The 15,749-nt window shown below is 33.0% G+C and overlaps 1 protein-coding gene across 3 annotated transcripts in view; it reads left to right on the top strand.

Moving 5' to 3' along the window:
- The window catches only part of Gls (glutaminase), a 71,008-nt gene that overhangs the window by 16,839 nt on the left and 38,420 nt on the right, over positions 1-15,749 (top strand). For all 3 annotated transcript variants that reach the window (XM_052192209.1, XM_052192211.1, XM_052192212.1), the window contains exons 4-7: positions 3,016-3,145; positions 4,115-4,194; positions 5,884-6,047; positions 12,711-12,769. In XM_052192209.1, coding sequence (XP_052048169.1) covers positions 3,016-3,145; positions 4,115-4,194; positions 5,884-6,047; positions 12,711-12,769 — 433 coding nt within the window. The remainder of the gene's footprint in view (positions 1-3,015; positions 3,146-4,114; positions 4,195-5,883; positions 6,048-12,710; positions 12,770-15,749) is intronic.

The following is a 15,749-nucleotide window of genomic DNA, read 5'->3' as shown; positions in this document are numbered from 1 at the left end:
GGTATTAGGGATTTAAGTCTGTTCTGTTTATTTTGTGAAGGGAATGAATTCACCTCTAGATTTATTCATGCTTTATAGTAAGGATTTGTCTTAGGAATCTGTGCAACATACTACTCTTTCTTGATTATGGTGCCTTCTGGGAAGTTATTTTAGTTTAACTATGAGTATAGGTAATTGATGGTAGGTTGGATTGTAAATAATATGTATAGAGAACTGGCTTTGTAATTTTTAAGGGAATGACTAATTTCCACATTTAAACTTGCTTATACTTTTAAAATATTGTTTCATTGTGAAATTAAAAGCAATTTAAATGTTCTTTCTCAATTATGAACCAAGGAATCACTATCATAAAACTTTGTATTTGAATCAATCTATAGTAATTACCATAACTTTGGACATAAACTCAAGTTTTAAAAAACTATGATTATAATGTAAGCAGTCTCTGAATTGACATGGAACCATTGACAAAGGGTTTTTCCTTTTCATTTCTAGAATGAGGTAACTCAGAACTTCTTACTAGGAGCTTTTCTAGGTCACTTTGAAAGGTGATGACTCCAGAGAAATTCTTTCTGATTTCAAGTATAAAAAGTTACCTCACTGGGGTTGCCAAAAATAAACGATATCATTCCATGCTGCTGGAATGGTATTTTAAAGCATGGAATTTCTTTTTTTCTTAGAGAAGTAATTATAGAGATAATTCTGGATTCTCAAAGTGAGAAACCAGTATCATATGTGACTTTTTAAAAGCATGGATAAATGATTTATATCATTTGAAAGATGGAGAAAACTCCCTATGCCTATCTATATAGTCAATATTTTTGTATTAATATTCATTAAAGTTACAAGAGGAAGAAGATATTTGTGCTAACGGCAAATTCTTTATTCACTTGTTCACTCATTGTTAAACTATAGAAATATAAGAACTGTTTTTCTGTGTGACCATATTTTAAGAATTACTTAGAGGCAGCAAATGGCTTGCATTTGTAATTATTTGGTTTTCTAAAACCTTAATATTGCTAATGAAAAATTATGTGAGGAAAAAATCTCTAATACATTAATGTACATTGTATTTGTAATACCTTTGTCAAGAAAGTTATGGTGAACAAAGCACAGAAACATATTTACCTGTAGAAAGGCAAAAGTATTTTTCCTCAGAATTCATTTTAAATAACTTCTGTTTTCTAATATACTGATGACATCTATATTAAAATAATTTCCACGAAAATCTTTACTATTTGAACACCCATCATTATATGTAGTTGTATGGTAACTTAACCATTTAAGGCTATTTCCACATAGTTTTTTAAACACTGTACCCAAAGTTCTGTGTACTGTTCTGTTGACTATAAATCTTCTTTAAAGGTGCTGATTAGTTTTGTTTATTTTATTTTGAGATTTATGTGTATGTTGTTTTGCGTGCATGTATGTCTGAGTACCACATGCATGCAATGCCTGTAGGGGCCAATAGAGGGCATCATATCTCCTGGAATTGGTATACAAGACAGCTGTGAGCGATTATGTGGGTGCTGGGAATTGAACCAAGTCCTGTGGAAGAGCATTCAGTGCTCTTAATCACTGAGCCATCTCTCTAGAATCCTGAATAGTTTTAAACATTTAAAATATTAGTGTGTTTTGGGGTTTGGGGGGTGGGGTAGGAGTAGTAGTGAGTTGATAATTTAAATCTGCTTGATATTTCTCATGTTTTAAATGTAACTTCTTAAAAATGAAATATATTTGATTTTAAAATAAGTAGTACATTTTAGGAATTACTTTAAGCCTTCTTATTTGAGAAAAGTATGCTAATTATATTTTTCTTGCAACTTTGATTTTTGAAAATTGAATTTTAGAAGCTGTTTGAGATATTTAAAAATTAAATAGTTAATCAATGATACTTTTATTAGTGCATTGCCCAGCCTTTTAATTTCATTTGCTTGTCTGAAGCGGGGAAATTATTCAGAGTATTGGTATTTTTAAGATTAAGTAAAATCATTAATAGCGCCCATTGTTTTTCTTTTTCCTCAAACATGCTAATATAGTGTCATCATTTATCTGTAAAGAATATAGTTACATAAATAACTTCATAGCATGGTCTGAGTTTTAACATTTCTTTCTTTTTAAATCTTACTATGGGGCTTGCCTTAAAATATTATTGTATTTGGTGTTGCATCTTGATGTTCATGTGTAATAATTTGTCTTTAGTAAGTAAAATACTGTGTGACTGACTTACTGGTACTCAGAAATCTTCCGTTTTTAGCTCAGAATTTAAAATGTGCTATTATACAAGCACTTCTTTAGGTTACACTAACATTTGAGTTTTTGGCTTAATACTTTTCAGAAGAAAACAGAATATTGGTTTACATCAGTATCTTTAAAATTATTTTTAACAGTGAAACATTTCTGTAACGTGTCACATTTACATGAATGTAATTGCATGTGTTACCAAAGCTTGCTTTGGTTTTGATAATATAAAATTTATTATAGTGCTTCACAAATTATAAACATGTCAACATGGTTTTCACTTAAGAAAATTGATGAGTTTGACCAAACCAAATTGGTTTTATCTTACAAAGCTTTCAAAGTGTTATTCAGGAAGAACAGATTAAAATATTATTTAAATTTTGTGAATTACTATGCAGTGATTATACAGGAGCTAAGAAGGATATGTCAGAGGTTACTTAAAATTGAAAAATATTCATAATCTCATTTGTGGTGTTTTAAAGGCTGAGCTTTATTAACCAGAATCTCATGTTGAATATTTATTTATTCTAGTAGGATGCAAAACTTTTTCCAATACTTAAACCACAAAGGTTGTATTACCATTTTAGTATCTGCCTAAATTTTAGGCATGTTTAATTTATTTCTGGTCTGTTCAGGTTAAGCTAGAAGGAAAGAAGACATAGGAAGAATATGTATTAAGTTTGTCTTGTGGTTTAACAATACTGATTAATATTCTCCTATTAAGTAGATGCCAATAACTGAAAAGTACCCGCTCTGTTTTTCCATCACATTCCACAGGTGTGTTCAAAGCAACATTGTTTTGTTGACACAAGCATTTAGAAGAAAGTTTGTCATTCCTGATTTTATGTCTTTTACCTCACATATTGATGAGTTATATGAAAGTGCTAAAAAGCAGTCTGGAGGGAAGGTAAGACTTGGATACACATATTTTCCTAATATAAACATCTCATATGAAGAAAATAAACCTGGATATTTTGTTTATAAATTAAGAAACTCAGCCAAGCCTCTAGATTTAGTACTTTTGAATCATTGTAAATATTTAACCCTTTGTTATTTTGCCTAGAATGAAACCAAGCTTAAAATTTTGGGGGGACTGGGGATTGGATATTTGAGATAAAGTTTCTCTGTGTAGCAGCCCTGGCTGTCCTGGAACTTGGTTTGTAGACCAGGATGGCCTATAACTCAACAGAGTTCTGCCACTGCCTCTTCAGTGCTAGGATTAAAGGCATATGCTACCATTCCCAGCTAAGGTTTTTTTTTTTTTTTTAATTTGGAAATGACTTCATATATTCAAGTTAGTAAAAATGACTTTATTTGACATTTTTGCAGATTTGATACCCATTAATATTAAGTATTTCTAGTTTTTAAAAATTGTATAGGGGAGGCCAAGCATAATTGTGCCTACCTGTAACCCCAGCATCATGTATGATTGACTGACATAAAGGAGTCAGGAGCCTCCACTATGTAAGCAGTGTGAGACCAGCCTATCAGCCTGTGTGTGCTGCAGAAGAACTGGTAACACCCTCACCCACCCTGCCCTACCCCAACAGCAGCTGTAGTTCATTAGTATTCTCAACCAGGTACTCCAACTTTATAAGGTTGGTTGCAAGCTTTTATTTTCTCTTAAAAGTCTTTAAGTTCTTGTTTTAAATTCTCTGCATTTTAAAGAAGTAAGATTACATTAGAAATCAGAATGATAGAAAAGTCACCTAATGTCATGCAAATATTACATTTCTAAATCAGTATTCTTGGTTTTCTAAGCATCATTAAGACAGGCTGAATCAGCTCCTGAGTACACTAAAACAGCTAGTGATTGGAGAGAGCAGACACACTACCTATAGTGTATCTCTTAACGGCTTTCTAATATTTTGGATAGGTTGCTGATTATATTCCTCAACTGGCCAAATTCAGTCCTGATTTGTGGGGTGTATCTGTCTGTACCGTAGATGGGCAAAGGTAAGTTTATTTTAAAGTCTATGAAGAACAGCTTTAAGTCTTGAATTTTGTTTAATGAGGAAGAAAGGAAGAAAATTTTTAATTTTGAGGCTGTTTTTAAGCTTGGTCTGGCCCTTGAACTCACTGTGCGAGTGAGGGTGGTCTTGAACTTAAGTAGCATAATCTATCACATTATCCATCAGTAATTTGACGAGTGAAAGTCAGTTGACAAAACAGTCTTTTATAAATGCATGAAAACCATATTTGAGAAGTCCTTATATTTTAAGTAAGCTGCTGACAAATGGGAATTCTTATATAATTAACAGAAAGTTTTATGATGAGGGAGAACTCTAAAGAGAATGACTTGATTTTTTTTTTTTTTTAAAAAAAAATCTAAATTAGGAAAGACCTTTGGAAAAGTGCTAAACTGTGAGAATGTTATTTTCAAGAAACTGCTTTCTGGGCATAGGGAATAATAGCTTAGTGGATAAAGTACTTGGCTTACAAATGTGAAAGCAGGACTTGGAGTCTGTGGCACAGAATCTCAGGCAAATGTAGTGGCTTCCTGTAATTGCAGCAGTTGGGAGGAAGGCAGAGGTCCTCTGCACACCAGCTGACAGGACTGGGGAAGAGACCCGCGCGCCATGTTCAGCAAGGCGTCCATCTCAGCAAGCTGGAGAGGGGGAGATGGATGCCGGCCTCCCCGGGTGTGTGCACACAGGCACCTGCACACATGCAAGAGTGTTGACACAAGTTAATGCAAAGTATATTTGAATTTAGCTGGAAATCAGACATTAAGGGCTTATTGTCAAGCTCTAATTTGGATATCAGAAGAATTATGCCATTTCTGTTTTTCCCACTGGAAAAAATAGTTAACAAATATAATCCTTCCTTTAAATTACTTTTTAAAATGAAAATAAAGCCTAACATAAAAATGTATGCAATTGGTACACAGTATATACAGCTTGATCAATTTATATTAATGATATAATTGCTTTGCTTTTTTTTTTTCAATTTTGATCCAGTTTCTTTATGTAACTGGACTCACCTAAAACTTACTTTGTAGCCCAGATATATCTTCATGCCTCTATCTATTTGACACAGGCATGTTCCACTATGCCTGGCAGTACCCTAAAGCTTACTAAGACTACATACAAGTCAGGTAAACCTAGAATTTTAGACTTCCCTTTTGAAGGTATAATTTAAAACTTTTTTTATTTGTGATTTTAATTATCTAATCTGAATTATTAAGTTATAATAAAAGGCATTGTTTTTTATTATAATTAAGCATGTTAATTTTTTAAGGAGTAATTTTTAAAAGGGCTAGTTTACTCTGAAGTAGAAGTAAGAAAAATCATTTAATATCTAAAAAAACTTACTCTGTTGAGTACTTTAAGCTTTTGCCAATTTTTTTCAGTGTCCTTCTTAAACAATCTTTTTTTATGTTTACTTGTGTGCTTGTGGAGATTAAAGGATAACCTGTATGGGTCTATTCTCTATCATATAGGTCCCAGGGGTCAGGCTTGGTGGTGGCCACCTTTACTACAGAATCATCTAGCAAGTCATTCCTCTAATGTTGAAGTAAACATTTATGGTTGAATTATGGGAAAATATTTACACATTAGAATTAATAATACAAAAGAACAAATCAAATCTTGCCAGTAACAGTTTCTAGTTGATGCTAATTGTTTTTTAAATCTACTTTAATAGGCATTCTATTGGAGATACCAAAGTTCCTTTTTGCCTTCAGTCTTGTGTAAAACCCCTGAAATATGCAATTGCTGTTAATGACCTGGGAACGGAGTATGTGCATCGCTATGTTGGGAAGGAGCCAAGTGGATTAAGATTCAACAAACTCTTTTTGAATGAAGATGGTAAGGAGTACCTACAAACTGGCTAGAAAAAGAAATCCTTCATTTTTCTGTTTAAAGCTCAGTAATTTGAAGTCTGCTTTTGAAGAAATCTTTTCCTACTTTTAAATTTTTGCCATAGGGTTTTTTCATCATCTTTAGAGATAGTTTTATCATCTACTTTTTAAAATGGTTATTTTAGGTTATCTTATGCCATTAACAAGAAGAGTAAGGGCAGGGAATACATTTCCCAGCTGTGCACAAGTGCACAGTTGTACAGTTGTAATCCCATCAATTAGGAGATGGAGTGAGGAGGACCAGGAGCTCAGAACCATCCTCGGCTGCATAACAAATTTCAGGGTCACCTTAGCTGCATGAGAGACACTGTCCATTTATAAGTAAGAGCTCATTATTGTCACCCATCAGGTATTCTATTAATGTTTGAAAAGGTCTAGAATTTACTTAAGAACAACCTAGTGGAAGCAGTTAATAGTTCTGGGGTATCATAACTATTATGTTTTGTTATGTATTGTTAATTGTTTCAGTTGAAAGACCCTGTTTGGCAAAGGTGAAACACAGATTCAGCATCCTGACCTGGCTCAGACCGTCATTTGTCCATAAAATATATGAATCGCTCTGTTGAAATAAATGTCATATACTGTGAAAGGAAACACAGAAAAGAAATAGCATGACTTTTTCTGACTGAGCAATAGTGATTTTCTTTTTCCACATTCATATACTATATGAATATTTCAAATACTTCTTATATACTTGAAGACAGTCTGTACAGGCTGTGGGTCAAATTTGGAGGGTATATTGTATTCATGTACTGTGGATTTAGTGGTAGATAACATAGTGTGATTTGTTTCTATGACTTTAGTCTTTCTCCTTCATAACATTTGCTATTTGAAAGAAATTTCTTCGATCGGGTAATTGGGTTACCAAGTTTCACTACTCAAGTCACAGCCATTCTTCAGGGAAGGAAGACAAAGGTAGACAGTACTCCAGTCACAGAGGTGTTACATGGGACCCCCCAGCAGCTTGACTTCATTCTGTGGGGGTGCCTTCTGTGCTTATCCTGCAGTATGGGTAAGGTTACTAGTTTTTTGATGGTTTAAGGTACAGAATTGAAGGAAGCAGAAGAAGTTTAGAAAAATTGTAAAAGATAAACTTATGTTTTCTTTCTGTCAAATTAAAAAAGTGAAGTGACTCATTAATATTTTATTCTTCAAATGAAGTCACAGCTGATATATTCTATACTTTTTAGAACAGTTTTTAATCTGTATTTTGCCATAATCTTTGTGCTGAGTTTTAAAAATTAGCATATATTGGCAGCTTCATTTAGGGTAGTATATTTCTTTTTTTTTTTTTTAATTTATTAGTCTCATTGACATCCAGGTTTAATGAAAGCACTCATTCTGTTATTCCCAGAAGATAAGATATTTTATAGTATGGTCAGTATTTTCCTTTGGAAGGTAAGGAAGAGTAAGTGATTTTGGCAGATACATTGATTTGGAGGAAGTTATCTAAGTTAGATTTAGATCTATTTAAGTATCTAAAACAAATGTAGGAATTTGAATGTTAGAAATCTTTTGAGGGGCTGTTGAGATGACTCAGTAGTTAAGAGCACTGGCTGGTCTTATAGAATAACTTGTTTCCCCGCACCATACGGTGGCTTAACAACCGTGTAGTTTCAGGGGATCTGACACCTTCTGACCTCTTTCACCACCAGGCACACACATGGTATAGAGACTTAAATACACCCAGAGAAAACACCTGTACACGTAAAATAACAAAATGTCTTCTGAAAAACTTAAAATTTCTATGGGGAGAAAATAAAATAAAATGAGAGTTGGGGTAAATGAACTTAACATTAATAAAATGTTTGCATATTCATGAATGGTTTTTAAAAGTATAAGTTATTCATGGCATGGTCTGTATAAGAAAACTGTATTGAGAACTCAAGATTTTAGTACTGGTTTCTCATAAGAATTAAAATATAAAACTTACCAAGAGGACTTGTCTATCAGCCTTCGCAAGTTCTCAAGGGATGCTGTGCTACTGAATCTTTTATATCAGTCACAACACAAAACAGTTTGGACATCTTTTTTATATTTAAATTTTTACTATTAGATTTATAATATATAAACTATACTATAAATATTTGTAACTGTATTCAGAGTTACATGATTAAAAATACCACTCTTGCTATGTAAGATTATAATAATAAAGATTAATGTAAATATGATAAATAGGTAAGCAATGGTGGTAGTTTCTCTGTAATTACATGTACTTTTGAAGAGTAAAGTATAAATAATTCTTGTCCTGGAGTTGGAATTGGCTGGTGCATCGTGAGTGAGGAAACAAGTTTATTTTGATGAAAATTTTGGAAAACATCTCTTAAGGAAGGTTTAATTTGATTTATTATTATGGTATGTACATGTACGATGAGTTGTGGGGTGACAGGTATATGCATGCCACGGTGTACATACGAAGGCCAGAGGACAACTTTGTGGAGTCAGGCATCTCATACTTTTGCATAGGTTCCAGTGATCAGACATAGGGCCTCAGGCTGACAGTGCAAGCGTTTACCCTGCCAAGCCATCATGCTGCCCCATGCTTTTCTACCCTATAGGGATTAGGTTAGGCGACTAATATTTATATAGCCTTATTGAGTAATCAGCTTGAAGCTGCAAGGGATTTTGATTCTTGGAGTGATTTCTTTAGCGAATACTTCAAGATTTGCAAAGTACATCTGAAACAGGATAGTAGAAGACAAGAGTTAAACTTTCCATAATCATGCCTCTGATACAGAATTTAGAAGACAGTTTAAGGTTTGCATATTGTTAATGATTTTTAATTAGCAAAGCCAAAATATGTTATTTGTATACTGGATTTGAAAAAGAAAAGTTAGTTTCTGAAGATGATAGAGCTGAGTTCATGGGAAAGAATGGAGCTTCAGTGACTGGTGAAAATGTGAGAACTGTTGAACTATGCACAGTCAGGAGAAAGTAGAGAAGTAAAAATAGAAGGTAAAAAGATAGGAAAGAATGTTCCATCCTTACTGCAAAGTTCAAATACATATTTGTTAAAATGAAGAACCTATCTATAAACTGCATGTTTCATGTGTTCAATTTTCTGATATGCCAAGCTCTACTATGTGTTGTAAAAATACTTTCAATGGTATCACAGTTGTTATTTTTGTTGCCAGTAAATGTTCAGAAATTTAAAATTGGCTCCTTCAATTTTCCCATACTTCAGGAAGAAAACAGGTTCATGTTCCTGATCTTAATTAGAGTGCTTTTGCATTGCAGTACTGCTGCTGCTCTTCTTCACCAGTTTCTACTTTAGATATGTGACCCTGAATCCAAGGTGTAGAGGAATCAGTAGATTATGTGCTGGGAAATAATGTGTTGTAAGTCTTAGATGCAGTTTATGTAGCATTTGCTTGATAGATATTAAATGCTTGAGTGTGTATCATATACACACATTGGTTGCCTTCCAGCTCCTAGGATTTAAGCCTGAGACTGTATAAAACAAAAGAAATATGAAATAATAGATTAACAAGGTTTTATATAAGTACATATGTAGAGTAATTTCATTATTGAGTTCTGTATTCTGCTTTTCCTTTACTTTGGACTTTTCTTTCAGGTTGATAATATTTGGAAGTATTTTGGTTTTTTTGATTTCATCTTAATATACATACATAATATATCATTCTTCAGAGTAAGCAATGATATCATTTTATATATGTTCAAGGAAAGCATATTTCTCTTGTTCAGCACTATTTAGGGAAAGTAAAATATTTTATAGTGTTTCGATTTTAACAACAGGCTTTTAATATTTAGAACTAGTCTTTACGATAAATAACTTAGAATGTAGCTTTTCATACTTCAATTAACAGTTATAAGCATTGAGTACAACATGTGCTTTGCACTATAGAAGGATGAATCAAATTGTCATTGAATTGTTTCACAGATTTTATTTGTAGCATGAACACAAAATTGTTTATTTGGCAATTTTGAAGCTTATTATTATAATCTAGTAGGTAACTTGGTCTTGCTCTCATCTAATTTTAATTTTGTTCTTTGGTCAGTATTTCTCCAATTTTTCTCCTACCCCCACAGCCATCGTAGCAGCTATCATTTTCTGTTTCTTTGAGTTCCACATCTTTAGAGTCTACATAAAAAAGATTTGTTTTTCTGTACCTGGTTTTACTATTTGTAATATCCTCTGGGTTTATCTGTCTTACTGTAAATGAAATGTATTCTTGGAGGTAGAGGCAGGTGGATTTCTGAGTTCGAGGCCACCCTGGTCTTCAGAGTGAGTTCCAGGACAGCCAGGGCTACACAGAGAAACTCTGTCTCAAAAAAACCAAATCCAAAAACCAAAAGGAAAAAAAGAGAAATATATTCTTATTTTTAAAGTCTGAATGAATAATATTTCTTTATCATATACTATATTTTCTTGATTCTTTGATCCCCTGGTAGACATGTGCATGTCAATCTCATGTCTTAGCGCTGGTGAGTAAGTGGCAGAGTGAACACAGAAGAATGAAGCCTCCAGGGAAAATCATCATTTCCTTTGCAGACATTTGCTCAGAAGGATTTCTGGATCCAACATGTGCAATTTTAAAGGATGATTTTTGAATTATCATCTCTCCATTGAAGGAAATGGAGTATAATGTACACAATTAATCCTTTCTTGATCTTTTTTAAGTGAAAAATATCTAAAACCACATGTTTTCTCTTATGCAGAATCTAGATACTTCAGAGACAATAATAAAAGGGCTGATGGGGGTTGGGCACAGCAAGAGAGAAGGCTGCCTGTGAGCAGTGTGTAGTACATGTGTGTGAAGACACCAAAGTGAAAGCCATTACTTTGTTGATTTAAATTTTTTCACATGATAAAGAAGCAGAAAGCTTTCTATCTTTAGTGATACACCTCATACATAGCAGTCTATTTATTCAGAGTGTACAGTGTGAGTGTACTCGTGTGTATTCTCATCTCTTGGTTGTACAGGAGAGTCATGAGCTTAAGAACAGTTTGAATTACTTACACTGTTTCAAAACAACAGTAACAAGTATACAATCCAGTAACTTTCACTATATTCCTGGGGCTTAGAAATCAGTCAGTAGATTTGGAATACTTTGATCAGCTGCAAAACAAATTCCATATTCATCAGTGATTATTCCCTGTTTTTTTGGGGGGGGGCCTTGAAATCTAGCAAACTATTCTTGTCTATAGATTTATTTGAGAAACTTCATATTAATGGGATCACTTACTATTTGTTCTTTTATGACTAATTTTCCTTAGCTTAGTATGTATAAGGTTCACGCATGTTGTAGTTATTCCCTTTAACAATACTCCATCGTGATAATAGGACTGGTTTATCCACCTTTCAGCTGAAGGGACATTAGGCTTATTCTCATGGTTATATAGCTGAAAGGAATGGCTGGGCCCCATGCTGACTGTGTTCAGTGCTCTGAGGAGCAGTTTGACTACTTTTTCAAAGTTCACAGTTTGAGCTAGAGATAAGCAATGTAACTTGCTAGATTCAAGGAGACTATAATGTGGTACAGGTAATGTGTGTACTAGGATTGTCAGGTGTGGTAAGCTTATTTATGAGGAAATAAGGCAATCTCACACATAGAAGTTTGTTTTAGTTTGTTTTGAGGCAGGAGCTCATGGAGCTTAGAACTCCAATCCTGAGTGCCGGGATTAGGAAATGCACCACCATACCTTGCTAGAAATAATGTTATTAAATTGATACTTTTCCTGTACCCAAGAGTTTTTTGTTCACTATTTGCTATGCAATGAATGACAATATAATAAGTTAAGCTTTTAAAATTCTATTAAAGAATTAAACGGAAGAAGGATTATGGGTGAACATAAAAGTTTAAGTTACTTAAACATTTTTAAGGGCACATGCTGCTCTTGCAGATGACCCAGGTTTGGTCTCTACCAGGAACATGGCAGCTCACAACTGTTGAACTCCAGTTCCAGGAGTTCTTCACGGCCTCTTCTGGCGTCTTTACATACCAGGTGTGCATGTGGGACATGTAGGCAAAGACATAAAATAAAAATAAATCTTTTTAAAAATTGATGAAATATGTATCCTTACTCCAAAGAAGTGTTGAAAGTATAGAGAATACAAGTTAAATCTCCTGAAATCTTAACCATCTTAGGCATATCCCTTGTATTTTGTTCTTCAGTGTCTCTGTGTATGCACATGTGTATACATGCATACATTTGCATAAGTTGAGTATGTTAAAAGGTGAACTTGAGATTATACCAGATAGGCTTTTTTAAGGATTTTTTTTTAATATGGTAAAATTATCCAAGTACTTAGTAGGTGTTAACTATTTATAATACATTTTTGAGATTTAATAATAGTAACTTTGAAATAAACAATCATAACTCTGAGATAGAGATTTGGTCTCTACATATATAAAGATTGAGTGAAATGGCAGGATTATAATATTTGGATGTGCTTTTAACATTACTTTTTGCAAGAATGTTCTATGAATTCTTATTTTACTATGTGATTATCAGAGCATAATTCTGGGTGTGACCAACTGGTTTGATATGTACCTTACTCCAAACAATTCTCCATGCAGAAAAGTATGTATTTAAGGAAGTGGAACCAAGTATTTGAAACAATGCTGTCACTATTATATTTTACAGATAAGCCACATAATCCTATGGTAAATGCTGGAGCAATTGTTGTGACTTCACTAATAAAGGTAAAATGTTGACATTTCCTTTTAACCTAGTAATTTTTTAATAAATAAGGGATAAACATGTATTTTGTATTTTTTTATGTAGGATTAACTATGATAAGTTTTCTCTTGGAATTAAGAAAATAGTCTTGTTATATTGGGTTAAGAATTTTATTTATTCCCCCCCCCCAGTGTCATTTCAAGGACAAAATGAAAAACATGACTCTCAACCATTGGTTGGGAAAAGCATGACTCCCAACTGTTAGTTAACTTCTGGATATAAAGCTTTGGCATACATTTAAGAATTTTACAGGTCAGTGGGAGTTGAGGTGCTTCTTTTTAATATTTTAATTTTTTTTCTTTTTTGCTTCTAGAATAAATGAAAACAGAACAGATATCATTTTACTATATGATATTTTTATTAATAAATAGATGCAATGTTCTAATTTAAGTTTAGAACATTTTTATATTAAAAACAAATTGTTTTATCCTCATAAGCTGGGATCACAGTTCTCATTTAAATTTGTTTCATTTGTTTTACTTATATCATGTCATAAATAAAAGAAGTAAGCCTTCCAATTATTATATTCCTTAAGTTTTGATGTTTGTATTGTATGTTGACATATTTATGTTAGTGTTTGTATAACCTTAATAATTGGAAGCTAAAGTTTTGAAATAAGTATTTCAAAATGTTTCTCTTGTGTGGTAGACTTTCACACAATTTCAAATGTTTCCCCATCTTTTTTTTTTTTATTTTAAATTTCTAGTTGTGTTACTTAACTAAAATATATTTTGTGTTTGGGACACTTATATGTTCCCCAGTAAATTTGTGCCTGTCTATTCCAAGTTAGAACCAAACATAACTCACGGATTTGTACATGCATTACTATAGATTGGGTTCTCTGAATACATACAGAATGCTGAAGGGTAAATTACAGGCTTAGAGCCCAGTTACAAAATTTCATTTCATTGATATACTAGAAGTACTATGATAACTGTCAGTGAGTTTTAAAGCAGAAAATTGCTATCTTAAGAATATATGTCTGTTTTAGGGCAATAACTTATAAGCATTGGCCCATTTAATTCTTTTAACTCAACGTAGATTTATAGCCAGATATCTTTTAATGTAGCTAGTTTATGATATCTAGTTATACTGAGGTGAAAATTTTTATAGAATGTAGTAATGCAGTTATATACAAAACAGCTCTGCCTTTAGGTGTCTTAAGGATGAAATATACATAGATAAATGGGCCTCTATTATTGAGTTCAGTAAATGTTACGATGAGAAATCTCATTAATAATTCAGATTCGAGCAAGTAATAAATTAGAACTAAAGAAAGTTAACCTATAATCTCTGTCAATGCTTAGTTTTAGAAAAACACTAAGATGGCTCTAAACCATTTTTGGGCCTTCACAAAATGCCTAGATTCCATAATTTTACATACATTTTAATGGATTCCCTAATTTTCTGAAAGATGAATCGTGGATTCCATCTTAACCACTGCTATAGTGGTGGGTCTGTTAGAACTTCAAGGGTGACTTAGAGTAGACTGGGAGGCTTGCCGTGAGTGAGACCATGCTACAGGAAGTAAGATCCTGTCACAAAGAGGGTGGTCACTTTGTAGAAGATTAACACTGTACACCAGTAGGTTTCTCTTTAGAGGGCATATGTAAATGATTTACCAAACACCTCCTTAACTGCATGCAGTTAAAATCCTTTTGTTAATGATTCATGGGCTCAGTCAAATACACTGATATGCTGCTGCATGTGGGAATTGCATGTCTTGTCATACTATACCATCATTTCATTTAAAGTTATCATGGTCAGTCATATGTCATGAACCATATTGATCCATATTAGCATAATTAGCAACAATAAAGAAACAGACAACATAGATGTAGTTCAGTGTCTAATAGTACAGAAAAATTATCTTGTATTTGGAAATTTGATGCTTTAAATTTGTAAGATTTTAAATTTACCAGGAAAGTTGCAAATTCATATTTAAGCTCATTATCTTTGAGTCTCAATTTTCAGACTGTTTCACAAGTATTTTTTTAATTGAACATAATGCAAATCTTAAAAGAGCATGATAGAGCTGTAAAACTGCCCTAAAAAAGCTGTTCCTTAAGCTTAAAGAAATAATGTAGATTTACTGAGTATCTGTATGCACCCTTTGTTTGTATGATAATATGTTGATGATTCGGTAGTAGTTTGAAATTGAGATAATAAAATCATAGCCAAAGAGCCCAGTTGTCTTCCTTATTGGGAATAGACACTGGATGGGTTCTATCATCAGTAGAATCTGGTTTTGAGCTCAATCTGTTCTGTCATTTACTAGAATTTACTGTACTATATATAGCAGGTGATTGTCATTTCAATTAATATCTTTGACTTTAGCAGTTATAAAGGCAGAAATACTGTGTTATTTTAGTTTGTACACAGATAGTGATTTATTGACCTAAAAGCTCCATCTGTTTTTTAAATGGGTATATGTAGTCACTACTTAGACACTAGTTGATGCCTGCTAACTGGATACAAACATGCTCCAAGGAACTTAAGCTTGAGTGCCTAAAGCACGGTCACATTACTGTGGCTGTCAGAGTAGCTGTGCTTTTAGATCTTCTTAAGATGTTTTATTGCTGATTTTTTTGTTTTGTTTTGTTTTTGTCTTTCCAGTCAAAGTTTGGGGCTTTGTTATGGTACCATTGCAACAAATCTCATGTTACACACCTCCAGAAAAAGTAGAGTCTTTAGTAAGACTCTGTATTTCATAATTTTGTAGTATTGATATTTTTTCCTTGTAGGATTGGTGGTGATCCTCAGGAAATGGGGGAAGAGGCAGAACAAGTGTTCAAAAGGATTAGCAGATTGTGGAAAAAGGAGAATTTGGACAGAAGGAACCTGTTGCATTAATTCTTAACCACTAAGCTTATAGGAAAACTCCAATATTTAAAATTTTAAACAAAGCTATATAGGTAAATACCTTTTTAAAAACAAATGTAA

The sequence above is a fragment of the Apodemus sylvaticus genome, chromosome 9, assembly GCF_947179515.1.
Source record: "Apodemus sylvaticus chromosome 9, mApoSyl1.1, whole genome shotgun sequence".
In the NCBI taxonomy this organism is placed as follows: Eukaryota; Metazoa; Chordata; class Mammalia; order Rodentia; family Muridae; genus Apodemus; species Apodemus sylvaticus.
The sequence above is the reverse complement of the archived record's forward strand: the minus strand, read 5'-3'. Positions and strand labels throughout refer to the sequence as shown.